This window comes from Pocillopora verrucosa, chromosome 1 (genome assembly GCF_036669915.1).
Source record: "Pocillopora verrucosa isolate sample1 chromosome 1, ASM3666991v2, whole genome shotgun sequence".
In the NCBI taxonomy this organism is placed as follows: Eukaryota; Metazoa; Cnidaria; class Anthozoa; order Scleractinia; family Pocilloporidae; genus Pocillopora; species Pocillopora verrucosa.
In genome coordinates, this window is record NC_089312.1 from 28598183 (window position 1) to 28616603 (window position 18421).

Here is an 18421-nt window from a genome sequence, read left to right on the forward strand (position 1 = left end):
GTACACTGTCCTATTAATGCTGAAATCGGGTTGGTGATAACCAATCACGTTAAAGAATTTTGTTGAAGTTTTGACTGGAGCGGGATTTACTTGTCATATAAAACCAGAACGCTCTCATGAAGTCATCCTCAACGTCAAATTTCCTTAAAATTAAAACTTTTAAACTTTTAGTAGAATCAGATGAGGCACAACACAAATGAAGAGTATAAATTTTTTATCACATGACTGTAAATATTTTTTGGTAATTTTTAATTTAATCTTAACTTGTATCCATGGTGAATTGTATTTTTAACAGTATTTTCATTACTTATCACCCGTTTATACCAGTGTTTTCTATGATGAATTTGCTGATCGGTGTTTTGAGTTTAAATAAAGTGTTTATTAAATAAAGCATTTATTCACGGGGATCTGACTCTTTCCATTCTCTTTAAACTTGCACTATGGTGGTAAGAGCTGACTGCGGAAAGTATGGGATTCACGATGTATTCTGAACTTTATCACCTCAAATCGAAAACAGAGGTGTAAATCAGTTGCTGTTTTCAGAAATTTAGTTAATGATATGTTTAAGTCATAATTTCTCAAAAGTCATGTCTCAATTTTACAGTTTCTAATTATGATGACCAATTGACTCGCGCAATGCCCGGTGGCTAGGGAGAAAGACAATTGTTCGGAAAGGGTTGTAAGTAGCTACTACCACTATTAGAAAGTGAAGGTAGTCATGAAAAAACTGTTGTATTGAACGAATGGACAAAATGTTTTTATCCAGTTTTAAGTCTAAGGGAGTATTTATGGCTGCACGAATTGAGAGGATGACACTACACAGTTGATCACCAATGTTTTTTATCTTTTTTTTTTTATTTTTCAACTGACCTGGTTCGTATTATAGTGAAGTCAGAAATTTTCGGGGAGGTAGTGAAAATACTTCCATCCCAGTTACACAGGGTTAACATGAGCCTTAGCATATTCTTCCAGCAGGACCTTCTTGCCGTCTTTGTCATCAAGGTCGCTCCTCACAATGCGATGTTCTACAACGTGGTTCGGAGGCAGTGTGACTGGCGCCTTTGTTCTGTGCAAAAGGAAAAAAATACTTGTTAAAATACAAAATATGCGTTTTACGTTCCCCATCAGCTTAGTTTCTTTTACTGGGTTTTTTTTTTTTACTTTTTTATGAACTTTACTTTTTTTGTTACAGTGTAGTTTAGCAATTACTTGTGATTATTTTTCCATCGTCCTGAACATCTTTTATTGACAAATGCAGGGAAAGAAACATTTTTAGGTTTAAAGGATATTATTATAGATAACCTTTAGTATCTTGTGAAGAGTCTTATTCTCTCCCAAATATTTAATTGACAAGGGAAATTAGTATTAAGCCGTTCTCTCCAGGACCTTTTCATCCCAACGTTCTCTTCGGTTGCTTATATCCCGTAAAACTCAGAAGATGAGAACCGATAGCTCAAAAGAAATGATATTCAACCGTTGGAGCTGTTACAGTACTTACTTGTAAGAAGTGTGAAACTGGCAACTGTGATAACCGCCTCCTTTGAGTAGTAGGAACATAGTCACATCACCTCTTAATATGTTGTTAGAGACGGTCATTTTCTCAAAGGACGGGTCCCAGCCAATTGTCCTCTTTCCCATTATGGGTCCGTCGGCGGGAAAGTTTACGCCGTGAAACATGGATTTGTGTGTAAATAAATTGCCCTCAAGACTGTAAAAATTAAGAGAAATTTGAGAAATCAATAACAAAGATGTAAAATTACCCTTATATCTATGTCACATACCTAGAGTGCGATGTGCCCTGGAGAATAATGCATTAGCGCATTTTGTTTTTTAGATTTTGTCATTTCCGCTATGATGTTTTTCAAATTAAAACCATTTTCTTATAGATGCCTCTTTTAAAATACAGTCGTCTAAATGTTCTCTTGTCACTTTGCTTTTTCAAGTTGTAGTTTTGTTCCCATGTAGCTTGACAGCAGGCGCTCTCGGGAGAATCACAACTAAGTTACACTTTTAAAAACGGTGCGGCCTGCTCTGTGTAAAAAATGACCTTGAAGATTTCTTTTAAGGAGTATTATCTCAATCCCATACTAAACATTACTTTCATACCCAATGTGTCCACTGGCTGTGGCAACTCCTCCATCTTCAAATGTAAATGACCTTTCATACGACATTCCAGCAGGAAAGGCTTGTTTGAAATAGTCGTGCATGCCCTCAGGATAATAAGTGAAGCACCTATTTCCATATTTGAACGCTGACGACAGAATGTCAAAGGAGAATGGAAGGGGTTCTCCCTTGGTGACCCGAAAAGTGGACTTCTGTATTCCTCTAGAATAAGATGATAAGAGTGTTGAAAATTATTTCCAGAAACAGCTCATGTATGCCCTGAAACACAGGAAAATTAGGAAGACCAAATATTTTATGCTTATGATAATTCAAACTTGAGTCAAATACTGCATAAACTTTCATGCTAAGTTGTAAGAAATTAAAGTATTACAAATGAATTAAGCTGTGACTGAGCTTTTACAGGATAATTTGCAGTATTCTTCACACTTCGCCTGATTCTGGAAGCAGATGAAGAAGTCGATGTCATAGGCAGTTGGTAATTTGCAAACGCGAATAAAAACAAGCTCATAGTTCATGACTGAAAATCTTCTTATGAATCTTTATCTTGATCACTTTGCGTTTTTAAAAAAGTCTTTATTCACTTTGGTAATTTCCCAAAATCATTGACACCGTGACATTAGGCCTTATTTGACTGCAGCAAGGTGATCTTATTCAACTCTGTGTTTAACAATAAATTGCAATGCATAGTAATGAAATAGCTCATCGTGGTCTGTCTTTTAAGAGACACTTACTCGTAAGGCTTTCCTTTTCCTTCACCCTCGATCTGGAAGTAATGTCCATTGACACTACCCTTCATTTCAAATTTCATATTCATATCTTTTAGAATGACCTGAATAAGTAAAAAGGAAAGAAACGATTATTTTCTACTGACAGTAATATTTTTCAAAGACCTAAGCTGGTTTTAATTTACCAGCGCATTTAATTGCTCAGTATCTGAAACGATAAAATATAAATTAATTTTTTTTACTATTAAGATACAGCTTACGCCATATCAAATTAACTCAGTGCGCCTCACACCATTTGGCTCTTTATACCTAATTGTCCTACTCTTTGACCTTCTCTTAAAATATTTCCTTGCGCTGCAATATTTCATCGCATCAGAAACAAACATTGGACTGAATTTAGCTTCAAGGTGAGTTGAAAGCTTCAGGACATGAAGAATGAATTAACTAAGCCATAACTGATACATGAAGACAGTTTCAACCCCGACACCCTCCTCCCCTTGGTCGATAAATAATGAGCAGTAACGAAGACAAATTTTTGTTCCCTTAACAATTGCGAATCCTACTTGAGAACCGGCTGGAACACTCAGACAAATTGAGGCTCACCCGCGAGGATTATTGTTTCACTTGATTTTCATCTGCAGGTCAAATAAAAATTTGCATTTCTCCTAACGTGTGGTTAGTAGCAGCGCCCAACTAGTATTTGAGAGGCACAGGTTTGAATCCTGTCGAAGTCTAATTTTATCAAGCCAAGAGTGATGGCTCCTGTCAAGCCTCTTTTCTGCAATTGTTTAAATTACAGCTCACCTGCGAGGATTATTGCTTTACTTGATTTTAGTGCAAAGTCAAAACGTTTGAAGAGCATGCTTTGGGTGTGGCATAGCAATTTGCGTTCGGACGATTTTATCTTATTCTTTGTTACCGGGGTAGATTCGACTTTCTTTGCTTAGTTCCAAGAATTCACTAACCTGCTTTGAAAGAGACATGTTGAGAATAAGCCGCTTGATTTTCTAAACTGGATTACGAGCTGAGATAGCCTGTTGTAGTTCACTCCGTCGCCGACCAAGCTGAACTGACCGGAGCTTTAGGGTGGATTGATGTTAATAACTAAGATAGAACAAACAAACGCTCATTGATGATAATGATAACACATGAACCATCATGTGATATTTAACAATTGGTTCATGCTTAGCGCGGGTGTATTTGTAACTTTAACTTTAAGTAAAATTTACAAGGTGTTTCATATCATGTAACATAATAGTAATCATTGGATTCCTTTTTTTTAGACTTGAGACTGTTTATAGCAACTTATTGGTTAGTAATCTGTTTCGTCACACGAAGGTGCACTAATGAATGATTGTTATCAAATTTAATTTCTTCTTTTAATTAGAATACCATTTGGACAAGGCACTATTTAATTAGTCAATGCTTTGCTAGAGTCAAGGTCAAAAACAAATAAAAAAGAAGGAGGCGGAGGAACCCTCGAGGGCGGTACACGGACACAAACGATTACATAATCAGATGGTTTGGTTTTATCAACTGAGTTGACAACGTGAACACAGAGCCTAGGAATGTAATCTGATTATCTCTTATGGAAAGTTGGCAATAACTAGTCATGAATGTGCTTTACCCTCAATAATGATAATTTAAAAAATCCTCTGGAACACCCTGCTTTAATTTTCGCCTTTATTAGGTTCAACAAAATTATATCCAGTTTCAAGAAGTACTACAGTCGTTCCATGCTTGTCAGCCGTTTTGAAGTATAAACGCGTATGCTTGGCGTTTTTAATTCCTTCGGTCCGTTCAATCTAATGATTGCATAATCAGCTGATTTAGTTTTTGTTAAACTGAGTTGAGAACGTGACTTGGTTGACGAAGGACTAACCCACGAAATGTGTAGAATGGCTCTTGCGTGGAAATTCACATCATCAACTCAGTTGATTAAAGAAAGAATTAAATAGCTTTATTAAAGAAAGAGCCATGATAAAGCAAGAGCCGGTCCACTAACAGCAATGAATGTTACAGCTACGTCCACGAAATTGGCTGCTCTTTAGCAGTGGAAACGATCTAAACAATTCTGGTACTTGTGGTGCAGAAATGAAAACATTTGTCCGCAAAGTCAATGGTAGAAACTAGTTACAACGTGTTGCGTTTGGCATAATCAGTTTTGCCATGTGCAAGATATGCTGAAAAACTCTCCATGTTTTTCAAAAGCTAATTTCATTTTATCGTTTGAAGATACATTTTGACATTCAATTGAAGTGACGCTTTCGAAACTGATAACCTTAGCGCATTCCATTCTATTTTCGTAGTATTCAAGGATGTGCAATCTTAATCAATATGACTAACGTCAAATGCCGCTCATATGTTTGCATTATTTGATTGAAAAGAAAAACGACGAACGTCGATTGACGACGCGTAAAGCGATAGGAAAAATAATTTCACACTGCTACTTGGCAAGCGAGAGTGCATTTTTCAATCAACATTTAGCGAAAAAGGGAATTAAAGTGGACATTGAAGCTTTACTTATGTCATCATCAAGAATCAGTTAAATCTTTCTTTTGTAAACGTCATTCAAGACAGTTTTATGACTTATCCCAGTGATTATTATTGTGAGGGCTAAATAGAGAGAACCCATGACGGCTGCTTGACAGGGTTACGAAACGATTACTTCTGTACTTTGAACTATTGGATAACATTTGGCCCCAGAGCAATGTTCATTGTCGAGTTTGGATCGCTTGTTTCTGAAAACTGATTTAAAAGTCGCATGCAGACGGTAATTCGAGACTCACAAGTCAAAACTGAATTGTATACAAGGGAAACATACTTATGATTGTATATAGAAGAGGGAGATGGTATGTTTTGAGCTCGGTAAGGAAATAGAGAAAAATGTTTTTTCGTCTTGTCACCGGAGTGGGACAAAGAAAAAATCCTGAGTACTTATGATTTATTAGATTTCATCGTATCAGCTTCTGCTGAATAAATGTTGGGGTCTGCACCGAGACCCTGGGAATACTTTTGAACTGTCTGTTACGGTATAATCAAAGCTACAGAAAAACACTACAATCCCACAAACTCAACTACTTTATTAAACAGTGAGTAATGTTCTTAACAAGGAACGACTCCTAAAAGCAGTACAATACCTATCGTTGATAAACTTAATTAAGCCCGCCACAGTCTATATGCCAGCTCACCGCTGACATAATCTCACTGCTGTCTCCAAAGTTCTTTGAATTTTTGATCATTCTTCTTTCGCGCTCATAACGTGTTCTGTCCACTTACATAGTTATGACGTGTTAATTGCCTCTTTAACTGTCCTATTGCACTTTCCATTTACAAGGATGACGCGTACACTGTCCTATTAATGCTGAAATCGGGTTGGTGATAACCAATCACGTTAAAGAATTTTGTTGAAGTTTTGACTGGAGCGGGATTTACTTGTCATATAAAACCAGAACGCTCTCATGAAGGCATCCTCAACGTCAAATTTCCTTTCTTAATTTTGTATTCAAAATAGGAGCCTTTAAGTGCCGCTATTATCACATTATCTTATTGTTTAATGCTTTGCTAAAAGTAAAGACTAAAAACCGCGACCCCTAAAAGGGTGGTGCACAGACACAACTGATAACATAATCAGATTGGATTAATCGCAGATCGACCTATTAAGGGATAAACGACACAAACGTCGACTGACCCATGGAACGAGATAAGGCAAGGTCGCAGCCAAAAGGTATTACTACAAAGAGGAAATTATATTTGACATTCAGAAAACAAACAAATAATAAGAATTCCAGTGGGAAAGAGACAATAAAAAATATTACTTATTACTCCCACAGAGTTTAGGCGGAACTACTCAGATCATGTCAGACAAGTAACTCTTTCTCTCCATAACTCTTTAAAACTATTTCATAAGTTAGGGCTCAATAAACAATTTGTTTGAAGGCTTATCTGCCTGCAGATGGATTGACTCGTTGTCTCCCTCCAGTGGCCTTTTACAATAAAAATGTTTAAAAGTGGAAGATTGCATCTGCCGACCCCTCGTTAGCCCCTCAGCGGTGGCGTGGGTCAGCGTAACAGCGAGCTACTTGTCAGAGTCAGAGTTTGAGGTCAAGACGTATCTCGATAAAAGTTATTCTTAGTGGTTTTCGTTGTCGGCTGTGGAGTAAGGGTGTGATTCAGCACTTACAAACAACCCTTCTTCTCCTAAAATCCGACCCCCTCTTATCTCCCTTTATAGGAAGTTTGCGTAATTCAGTATATTTCAATAAATATGCAAAGGAAAACTGCTATTTGAGTTACAAGTTTTAATTCGTTTTTAGAGATCTTGTTTACATTTGTTTTCACTTCCCAACCGTTGCTTTCTTTGCGTAAACGATCTGAATATAAATAAAAAAAGGAAATACAAGCTTCTAGTTGGCTTCCTCAGTATTTTATCTTTTGCATATTGGTTATTCATAAAGTCGGAAGCCATGATTATTGCGTCCCACAAAGCACTCAAAACCAACCGAGACATTAACATTTTTTACGGAGACTCAATATTAAAACAGCAGAGACATTTTCAGTATCTTGGCGTGGTGGTAGACGAATCATTATCATGGAACAATCACGTGTCATATGTTACCTCGAGAGTTTATCCTAAACTGAAACTTTTAAGTAGAATTTCATCTTTCCTTAGCCCTGAAATTTTATTGAAGATTTACAAAACGACAAATTTATCTATTTGAAACTATGGCTGCATCGTATGGGGTTTTTTCAGCAAGAAGAACTCCGATTTTCTGGAAAGGTTGCAAAACAAAGCAATGTCAAAAATTTTAAGAACAAATCATTTAGCGTGCACACAGTCAATGAGAGAGGGACTTGGCCTGTTAACATTATCTAACAGGCGCCGTTATTTACGTCTCCAACGAGTATATAACATCGTAAACGATTATCACTGTCCCAGGCAACTTCAAGGGTATTTTGCATTGAGATCACAACTTCGCCGTAAAATAAAGCCCTCAGAGATAGTAGGGAGCTTCATCTCCCAAGATTAAAAACAGCTATGGGCCAGTCAACATTCGAGTATGCCGCTGCAAAGGAATGGAATGACCTCCCCAAAGAACTGTGTGTTTGTGAAACGTTGAGAATTGTTAAAATTAAAACTTTTAAACTTTTAGTAGAATCAGATGAGGCACAACACAAATGAAGAGTATAAATTTTTTATCACTGTAAATATTTTTTGGTAATTTTTAATTTAATCTTAACTTGTATCCATGGTGAATTGTATTTTTAACAGTATTTTTATTACTTATCACCGGTTCATACCAGTTTTTTCTATGATGAATTCGCTGATCGGTGTTTTGAGTTTAAATAAAGTGTTTATTAAATAAAGCATTTATTCACGGGGATCTGACTCTTTCCATTCGCTTTAAACTTGCACTTTGGTGGTAAGAACTGACTGCGGAAAGTATGGGATTCACGATGTATTCTGAACTTTATCACCCAAATCGAAAACAGAGATGTAAATCAGTTGCTGTTTTCGAAAATTTAGTTAATGATATGTTCAAGTCATAATTTCTCAAAAGTCATGTCTCAATTTTACAGTTTCTAATTATGATGACCAATTGACTCGCGCAATGCTCGGTGGCTAGGGAGAAGGACAACTGTTCGGAATGGGTTGTAAGTAGCTACCCGCATTATTAGAAAGTGAAGGTAGTCATGAAAAAACTCTTGTTTTGAACGAATGGACAAAATGTTTGTATCCAGTTTTAAGTCTAAGGGAGTATTAATGGCTGCACGAATTGAGAAATTGCCACTACACAGTTGATCACCAATGTCTTTTATCTTTTTTTTTTTATTTTTCAACTGACCTGATTCGTATTATAATGAAGTCAGAAATTTTCGGGGAGGTAGTGAAAATACTTCCATCCCAGTTACACAGGGTTAACATGAGCCTTAGCATATTCTTCCAGCAGGACCTTCTTGCCGTCTTTGTCATCAAGGTCGCTCCTCACAATGCGATGTTCTACAACGTGGTTTGGAGGCAGTGTGACTGGCGCCTTTGTTCTGTGCAAAAGGAAAAAAATACTTGTTAAAATACAAAATATGCGTTTTACGTTCCCCATCAGCGTTGGTTTTTTTACTGGTTTTTTTTTTTACTTTTTTATGAACTTTACTTTTTTTGGTACAGTGTAGTTTAGCAATTACTTGTGATTATTTTTCCATCGTCCTGAACATCTTTTATTGACAAATGCAGGGAAGGAAACATTTTTAGCTTTAAAGGATATCATTATAGATAACCTTTAGTATCTTGTGAAGAGTCTTATTCTCTCCCAAACATTTAATTGACAAGGGAAATTAGTATTAAGCCGTTCTCTCCAGGCCCTTTTCATCCCAGCGTTCTCTTCGGTTGCTTTTATCCCGTAAAACTCAGAAGATGAGAACCGATAGCTCAAAAGAAATGATATTCAACCGTTGGAGCTGTTACAGTACTTACTTGTAAGAAGTGTGAAACTGGCAACTGTGATAACCGCCTCCTTTGAGTAGTAAGAACATAGTCACATCACCTCTCAATATGTTGTTAGAGACGGTCATTTTCTCAAAGGACGGGTCCCAGCCAATTGTCCTCTTTCCCATTATGGGTCCGTCGGCGGGAAAGTTTACGCCGTGAAACATGGATTTGTGTGTAAATAAATTGCCCTCAAGACTGTAAAAATTAAGAGAAATTTGAGAAATCAATAACAAAGATGTAAAATTACCCTTATATCTATGTCACATACCTAGAGTGCGATGTGCCCTGGAGAATAATGCATTAGCGCATTTTGTTTTTTAGATTTTGTCATTTCCGCTACGATTTTTTTCAAATTAAACCCATTTTCCCATAGATGCCTCTTTAAAATACAGTCGTCTGAATATTCTCTTGTCACTATGCTTTTTCAAGTTGTAGTTTTGTTCCCATGTAGCTTGACAGCAAGCGCTCTCGGGAGAATCACAACTAAGTTACACTTTTAAAAACGGTGCGGCCTGCTCTGTGTAAAAAATGACCTTGAAGATTTCTTTAAAGGAGTATTATCTCAATCCCATACTAAACATTACTTTCATACCCAATGTGTCCACTGGCTGTGGCAACTCCTCCATCTTCAAATGTAAATGACCTTTCATACGACATTCCAGCAGGAAAGGCTTGTTTGAAATAGTCGTGCATGCCCTCAGGATAATAAGTGAAGCACCTATTTCCATATTTGAAAGCTGACGACAGAATGTCAAAGGAGAATGGAAGGGGTCCTCCCTTGGTGACCCGAAAAGTGGATTTCTGTATTCCTCTAGAATAAGATGATAAGAGTGTTGAAAATTATTTTCAGAAACAGCTCATGTATGCCCTGAAACACAGGAAAATTAGGAAGACCCAATATTTTATGCTCGTGATAATACAAACTTAAGTCAAATACTGCATAAACTTTCATGCTAAGTTGTAAGAAATTAAAGTATTACAAATGAATTTAGCTGTGACTAAGCTTTTACAGGATAATTTGCAGTATTCTTCACACTTCGCCTGATTCTGGAAGCAGATGAAGAAGTCGATGTCATAGGCAGTTGGTAATTTGCAAACGCGAATAAAAACAAGCTCATAGTTCATGACTGAAAATCTTCTTATGAATCTTTATCTTGATCACTTTGCGTTTTTAAAAAAGTCTTTATTCACTTTGGTAATTTCCCAAAATCATTGACACCGTGACATTAGGCCTTATTTGACTGCTGCAAGGTGATCTTATTCAACTCTGTGTTTAACAATAAATTGCAATGCATAGTAACGAAATAGCTCATCGTGGTCTGTCTTTTAAGAGACACTTACTCATAAGGCTTTCCTTTTCCTTCACCCTCGATCTCGAAGTAATGTCCATTGACACTCCCCTTCATTTCAAATTTCATATTCATATCTTTTAGAATGACCTGAATAAGTAAAAAGGAAAGAAACGATTATTTTCTACTGACAGTAATATTTTTCAAAGACCTAAGCTGGTTTTAATTTACCAGCGTATTTAATTGCTCCGTATCTGAAACGATAAAATATAATTTTTTTTTTACTATTAAGATACAGCTTACGCCATATCAAATTAACTCAGTGCGCCTCACACCATTTGGCTCTTTATATCTAATTGTTCTACTCTTTGACCTTCTTTTAAAATATTTCCTTGCGCTGCAATATTTCATCGCATCAGAAACAAACATTGGACTGAATTTAGCTTCAAGGTGAGGTTGAAGCTTCACGACATGCAGAATGAATTAAATAAGCGATAACTGATACAAGAAGACAGGTTAATTAGTATAGCGACACAACACGACGGCATTTTTCTGTCTGCGGTTTGTGGGGCATGCATCTGTTTCAGTAACTTTTTAACCTGGCGAAATAAAGCGCTCAAGTTCAGTTTAACATTTATCTTTTGCCTGGTAGAACTGTCAGCATGGTGTTATCAGCGAGATGGGCTCGTCTACTGAGGGGCCAGTCTTTACTCACCAGGACGGGGGGAAGGGGGAATGTTTTTTTTTTTTTTTTTGGGGGGGGGGGGCGCAAGTTGTCAGATTTCAACCCCGACAACCTCCTCCCCTTGGTCGATAAATAATGAGTAGTAACGAAGACAAATTTTTGTTCCCTCAACAATTGCAAATCCTTCTTGGGAACCGGCTGGAACACTCAGACAAATTGAGGCTCACCTGCGAGGATTATTGTTTCACCTGATTTTCACCCGTAGGTCAGATAAAAATTTGCCTTTCTCCTAACGTGTGGATTCCTAGTTGGTTAGTATCAGCGCCCAGCTAGTATTTGAGAGGCACAGGTTTGAATCCTGTCGAAGTCTAATTTTATCAAGCCAGGAGTGATGGCTCCTGTCAAGCTTATTTTCTGCTTATTACAGCTCACCTGCGAGGATTATTGTTTTACTTGATTTTAGTAAAAAAGTCATAACGTTTGAAGAGCATGTTTTGGGTGTGGCATAGCAATTTGCGTTCGGACGATTTTACCTTATTCTTTGTTACCGGGGCAGATTCGACTTTCTTTGCTTAGTTCCAAGAATTCACTAACCTGCTTTGAAAGAGACATGTTGAGGATAAGCCGCTTGATTTTCCAAACTGGATTACGAGTTGAGATAGCCTGTTGTAGCTCACTCCGTCGCCGACCAAGCTGAACTGACCGGAGCTTTAGGGTGGATTGATGTTAATAACTAAGATAGAACAAACAAACGCTCATTGATGATAATGATAACACGTGAACCATCATGTGATATTTAACAATTGGTTCATGCTTAGTGCGGGTGTGTTTGTAACTTTAACTTTAAGTAAAATTTAAAAGGTGTTTCAAATCATGTAACATAATAGTAATCCTTCAATACCTTTTTGTTAGATTTGAGACTGTTTCTAGCAACTTATTGGTTAGTAATCTGTTTCGTCACACGAAGGTGCACTAATGAATGATTGTTATCAAATTTAATTTCCTCTTTAATTAAAATACCATTTGGACAAGGCACTATTTAATTAGTCAATGCTTTGCTAGAGTCAAGGTCAAAAACAAATAAAAAAGAGAGGCGGAGGGACCCTCGAGGGCGGTACACGGACACAAACGATTACATAATCAGATGGTTTGGTTTTATCAACTGAGTTGACAACGTGACTTGGCTGACGAAGGACTAACGCTCGAAACGTCATCTTAAGAAAGAATTTAGCTCCGTAAAGTAGGCCTCAACGATGAACATGTAATTCTTTTCACAACCGAAATTTTAATTTACTTGATCAGTGGTGTGGATGTCGGCTGACCCCTGACGATGGATAGGTTTTAGTTTTTCGAGCCCGAAAAAAGCTGGGCAAGGAATAATGCTGCTGATACAATACGTCAAGGCCCTTTGTTGCTCTCTTGCAGAGGAACTGTAATAGCGTGGTGCAAGACAAAGTTTATGCACTCGTAGCATATTTTTTCGTTGAACCAGACGCAGAACTGTAAGTCTCGCATTTTCAAGAGCGCCATAACTTTATAAACACAGAACCTAGGAATGTAATCTGATTATCTCTTATGGAAAGTTGGCAATAACTGATCATGAATGTGCTTTACCCTCAATAAGGATAATTTTAAAAATCCACTGGAACACCCTGCTTTAATTTTCGGCTTTATTAGGTTCAACAAAATTATATCCGGTTTCAAAGAAAGTATTGTAGTCGTTTCATGCTTCTCAGCCGTTGTGAAGTATAAAAGCGTATGCTTGGCGTTTTTAATTCCTTCGGTCCGTTCAATGTTTTTATTGTTACTTTTAACATTTTATCCTCATCTCAGATGCTGACCTTTTAAGGAAACAGACTAACTTCAAAATTGAACCAATTGATGTTGCTTTGACATCGAACTTTATTAAATAGTCAAAGCATTGACGACTAGTATTTAATTAGTCAATGCTTTTCTGGAGTCAAGACCCTGGGAATACTTTGAACTGTCAAACACGAATTGCCCTTAGGTGCCGCGGTCAGCTAAGGTCAACCATGTTTTTTTTTTATGTACATCATGCTGTTTTCTGTGATTTTGTGAAGTCTAGTTATAAATTTCGCATTGGATGGACAGCAACTTGATATCGATGAAATACTTCCACACCCTTTGTTGCTCTCTTTCAGTGGAAGTATACATCCAACAGGTGGATGTACTTGCGGCACTGTGTTCCGTCGCTACTGCGAATTCGTGTTCGTAATAACGGGGTGCAAGACAATGTTTATGCAATCGTAGCATATTTTTTCGTTGAACCAGTTGCACAGCTGTAAATTTCGCATATTAAAAAGCGTCATAACTTTATAAACACAGAGCCTGGGAATGTGATCTGATTTTCTCTTATGAAAAGTTGGCAGTAACTGATCATGAATGTACTTTTACCCTCAAGAATAATAGTAAAAAAATCCTCAGGAACACTCTACTTTAATTTTCGCCTTTATTAGGTTCAGCAAAATTATATCCAGTTTCAAAGAAATTATTATAGTCATTCCATGCTCGTCAGCCGTTGTGAAGTATAAAAGCGTATGCTTGACGTTTTGAATTCCTTCGGTCCGTTCAATCTAATAATTACATAATCAGCTGATTTAGTTTTTGTTAAATTGAGTTGAGAGCGTGACTTGGCTGACGAAGGACTAACGCACGAAATGTGTAGAATGGCTTTTGCGTGGAAGTTCACATCATCAACTCAGTTGATTAAGGGAAGAATTAAATAGCTTTATTAAAGAAAGAGCCCTGATAAAGCAAGAGCCGGTCCACTAACGGCAATGAATATTACTGCTACGTCCACGAAATTGGCTGCTCTTTAACAGTGGAAACGATTTAGGCAATTCTGGTACTTTTGGTGCTGAAATGAAAACAATTGTCCGCAAAGTCAATGGTAGAAACTAGTTACAACGTGATGCGTTTGGCACAATCAGTTTTGCTATGTGCAGGATGCTGAAACACTCTCCATGTTTTTCAAAAGCTAATTTCATCTTATCGTTTGAAGAAATATCGACGAAATACAGTTTCAAAAGAAAGTGCCTCAACAGAATTTGGGAAAAATACTAAATTTTAAAGAGTTCACGGTATCTAGTTTTTTGCCCCAACCTCCTTACTCTCAATGTGGATCCATTACTTTCAAAAGATACGTTTTGACATTCAATTGAAGCGACGCTGTCGAGACTGATAACCTTTGCGCATTCCATTCTATTTTCGTAGTATTCGAGGGTGTGCAGTCTTAATCAATATCAATACCGTCAAATGCCGCCCATATGTTTGCATTATTCGATTGCAAATAAAAACGACGAACGTCGATTGACGACGCGTAAAGCGACAGGCAAATTAATTTTACATTGTCACTTGGCATGCGAGAGTGCATTTTTCAATCAACATTTAGCTAAAAAAGGGAATTAAAGTGGACATTGAAGCTTTCCTTATGTAAAATAAAGTCGCATGCAGACGGCAATTCGAGACTCACAAGTCAAAACTGAACTGTATACAAGGGAAACATACTTATGATTGTAAATAGGAGAGGGAGATGGTAAGTTTTGAGCTCGGTAAGGAAATAGAGAAAAATGTTTTCTCGTCTTGTCACGAGCGTGGAATAAAGAAAAATTCTGAGTACTTATGATTTATTAGATCTCATCGTATCAGTTTCTATTGAAAAAATGTTGGGGCCTGCACCGAGACCCTGGGAATACTTTTGAACTGTCTGTTACGGTGTAATCTAACCGACAGAAAAACGCTACAATCCCACAAACTCAACTACTGTATTAAACAACGAGTAATGTTCTTATTAAGGGGCGACTCCTAAAAGCAGTACAATACTTATCGTTGATAAACTTAATTAAGCCCGCCACAGTCTTTATGCAAGCTAATCACTGACACAGTCTCACTGCTGTCTCCAAAGTTCTTTGAAATGAGCAATCTTCCGCCGTAACTTTCTCTCGGTATAGCTCTCAAAGCAGTCGTCGCTCCGACAACAACAAGTACTCTTATTACTACATAGATGAGTCTTTATAGATATTCACAAAGTGTTCTGGGACATTCCAGAAGCTCACCTAAGAAATATTTTAGTAGTATTAGATAATAAATGCGTGACTTGATGAAATGTTTTGAAAAGTTCTATGGTATGCAAGTCAGCATGACTAAGCAGTCTGGAGATTTCTTGGTTATATTTACAATTAATCATTACATGTCAAACAACAAATTGCTCTAGAGCGCCGCTGTCAGCTGAGGTCAACTATGTTTTTCTTTAAGTTATGAAACCAATCGTTTAATTTAAGTGAAGCAGATGTTTACATGGTCTTAATAATCAATCCTTTTTTCAACTGAAAAAAAGGGCAAAAACAATTGCCACCTTCAGACCTGTGCTAAATTACAAAATTAAAAGGGTTCGTCTGTTGCTTTGTTGTATATGACCGTATATGTACATCACGTTGTTTTTCTGTGATTTTATTAAGTCTGGTCATAAATTTCCCCTCGAAATGGAAGCAGCGTTGACTATTTTACTTTTTTACTCAACAATGAACATGTAAAAAATATTGTAGCGTGAAATGACCGATCGCTGTTACTCCCTTGGAATCAATTTAAATTTCTTTAGTGCCAGAGCCAACGTCAAGGTTTTACGATGCGTAGTTTTGATAATTTGTTTTAAAAAATAACAGAACTGATAAAAATCTCGTCAAAACAGTGTGCAAAAGGAAAACGTAATCATTCATTTCACTAATTTCAGTAATCTATTCAACCTTCTTGGTTGATTATACGGATTGAATTACCTCATAAATTTACATTAAATTGGATAACAGATAGAGAAAAGGAAAATAATTAGTTTTCAATTTTCCATCCAAATGACGTGAAATTGTTCACTTTTTCTAAAATTTAAAAATTGTTTTGTGTTTAGGAAGAATGTACATGTGTGCTTGTTGGCTCAAACCATTAAAATACTCTTTGTCAGACCGAAACCTTAAAGAATTCTTTCTTAAATTTTGAATTGAATTGACTTTGGTAAGTAGGAGATAATGTGAATTTAGTCCAGAGGGGATGAAGACTGCTGGAATGTTCTTTTCACAACTGAAATTTCAATTTACTTGATCAGTGGTGTGGAGGTCGGCTGACCCCTAACGAAGGATAGGTTTGAGTTTTTCGAGCCCGAAAAATACCGGGCAAGGAATATTGCTGCTGCTGTTACGACAAGTCAACGCCCTTTGTTGCTCTTTTGCAGAGGAACTATACAACACACTCTAGGTGAGGTATAAGAGCGTATACTTTACGTAGCAAATGGTGGAGTATTGTTAGGGTTATGGATTAATAGTTTCATTTAGAACAAAAAGTCTCAATTATGGCCAAATTAAAAAAGCCTTTAGAAAAGTCGAAATTTCCTCCCGGGCCGTTCCGATTTGAAACAGCCGTTTTCAATTGATCCTTGCGCTCAAATGTCCAAGAAATGAATTGAAATAATGTATGGTAAGACTTTATCAGTTTAAAGATATGGTTTTAATATATGTTTCAGATACGAGTGAGATATCGTTTACCTCATTCAACTGTAAACGTAAAAGGTTCCGCCACATTAAAATCAAGGGAAAACTACTCGTGATTTATTAGGTTTAACTTTCAACGTCTCGGTTCTGCTGAATAAATTTTGGAGTCTGCACCGAGACCTTGGGAATACTTTTGAACTGTAAAACACGAATTGCCCTTGGGTGCCGCTGTCAGCTATGGTCAATCATGTTTTTTAAAACAATGAAACCAGTCGTTTAATTTCAATGAAGCAGATGTTTATCTTGTCTTAATAATTAATCCTTTGTTCAACCGAAAAAAGGGCAAAAAAAATGCCGCATCAGACCAATACGAAACTTCAAAATTAAAAATGTTCGTCTTTTCCTTTTCCGTATGTGTAAACCATGTTGTTTTCTGTGTTTTTGTTAAGTCTAGTTGTCCATTGGATGGACAGCAACTCGATACTGATACAATACGTCTACGCCCTTTGTTTCTCTCTTGCAGTGGAAGTATACATCCAACTCTTGTGCTTGCGGCACTGTGTTCCGTCGCTACTGCGATTTCGTGTTCGCAATAGCGGGGTGCAAGACAATGTTTATGTAATTGTACCTATTATTTTTGGACCAGTTGCACAGTTGTATATTTCGCATATTCAAGAGCAGAATAACTTTATAAAAACAAAACCTAGAAATATATTCTGTTTGTTTTTTAGGGAAAATTGGCAGTATCTGAATCCGCTTGTACCCTCAATAAAAAGGAAAAGCCCTGATCTAATTTTCGGCCCTGTTAGGTTCAACAAAACTATATCCAGTTTCAAAGGGAGTATTATAAAAGTTTCATGTCTGTTAGCCGTTGTGAGGTAAAAGAGTGTATGCTTTCCGTAGCAAATGGTGGAGTATTGCACTAATTCATTTTCAGTAATTCATACTTCACTTTAGAAAAAATGTTTTCAATTCCTTCAGTCTGTTGAATCTTTTCATTATTACTTTTCAACATCTTTTCGTCTCAGATGCTTAACTTTTTAAGGAAACCGACGGAACTTCGAACTTAAACCGATCCAAGTTAACTAATACGGTTGTTGCTTTTGACATCGAACTTTTATATACCGTCCTATAGCTGTTGTTAATTCAATTGGATGATTTTCAGTGGTCGTAAGGAAATTGCAGTAGAGTGATTTAGCAAGAGGACGGGAAGGTCAGTTAACAACGGCGCGTGCAGAAAAAATACTGGTAAGAAACTGGGTCGAGAACGTTGTCCGTCTCAGATGTAAACTTAATTAGCAGTCGTTGAGACGTCAACGTTATATTTGTTCTTGAACATTCTAACCTAGGCTCTTTAAAGAACGCCATCACCTTTTAATTTTCGGTTTCGTAGAACACTACAAGGACGACGAAATGACCCTCTTTGAGAGTTATGCAACAAGCTGAAAAAGAGGATAGTTATAGTTACGGAAAATAAGTTGTTTGAAATTAAAAAAAAATTAACTTTTTAATATAATTCCATTCCAGTTAAGTCTCTTGTCTATTGATTCATGCATCTATCAACTTTTGAAGCCAACTACAAAAATTGTTTCTGTGATTCGTACCGCTGTGATTTC

The 18421-nt window shown here is 36.9% G+C and overlaps 3 protein-coding genes across 3 annotated transcripts in view; 1 reads left to right on the plus strand and 2 right to left on the minus strand.

Annotated features, from left to right (window-relative positions):
- LOC131771742 (fibulin-1-like) overlaps positions 1-18421 on the plus strand; it is a 55947-nt gene that overhangs the window by 32286 nt on the left and 5240 nt on the right. The gene's annotated exons all lie outside the window — the stretch shown is intronic.
- LOC131780914 (GFP-like fluorescent chromoprotein amFP486) lies at positions 854-3926 on the minus strand. Its single transcript, XM_066168523.1, has 5 exons — positions 3815-3926; positions 2856-2953; positions 2107-2325; positions 1499-1708; positions 854-1066 (listed from the first exon to the last, which is right to left on the minus strand). Exons 1-5 carry the CDS (start codon positions 3830-3832, stop codon positions 934-936), a joined length of 678 nt encoding a protein of 225 aa, XP_066024620.1. The 5' UTR covers positions 3833-3926; the 3' UTR covers positions 854-933.
- Positions 8677-11987, minus strand: LOC136281721 (GFP-like fluorescent chromoprotein amFP486). The gene is made up of 5 exons (XM_066168530.1): positions 11905-11987; positions 10678-10775; positions 9929-10147; positions 9322-9531; positions 8677-8891 (listed from the first exon to the last, which is right to left on the minus strand). The coding sequence occupies exons 1-5, from the start codon at positions 11920-11922 to the stop codon at positions 8759-8761; spliced, it is 678 nt and encodes a 225-aa protein (XP_066024627.1). The 5' UTR covers positions 11923-11987; the 3' UTR covers positions 8677-8758.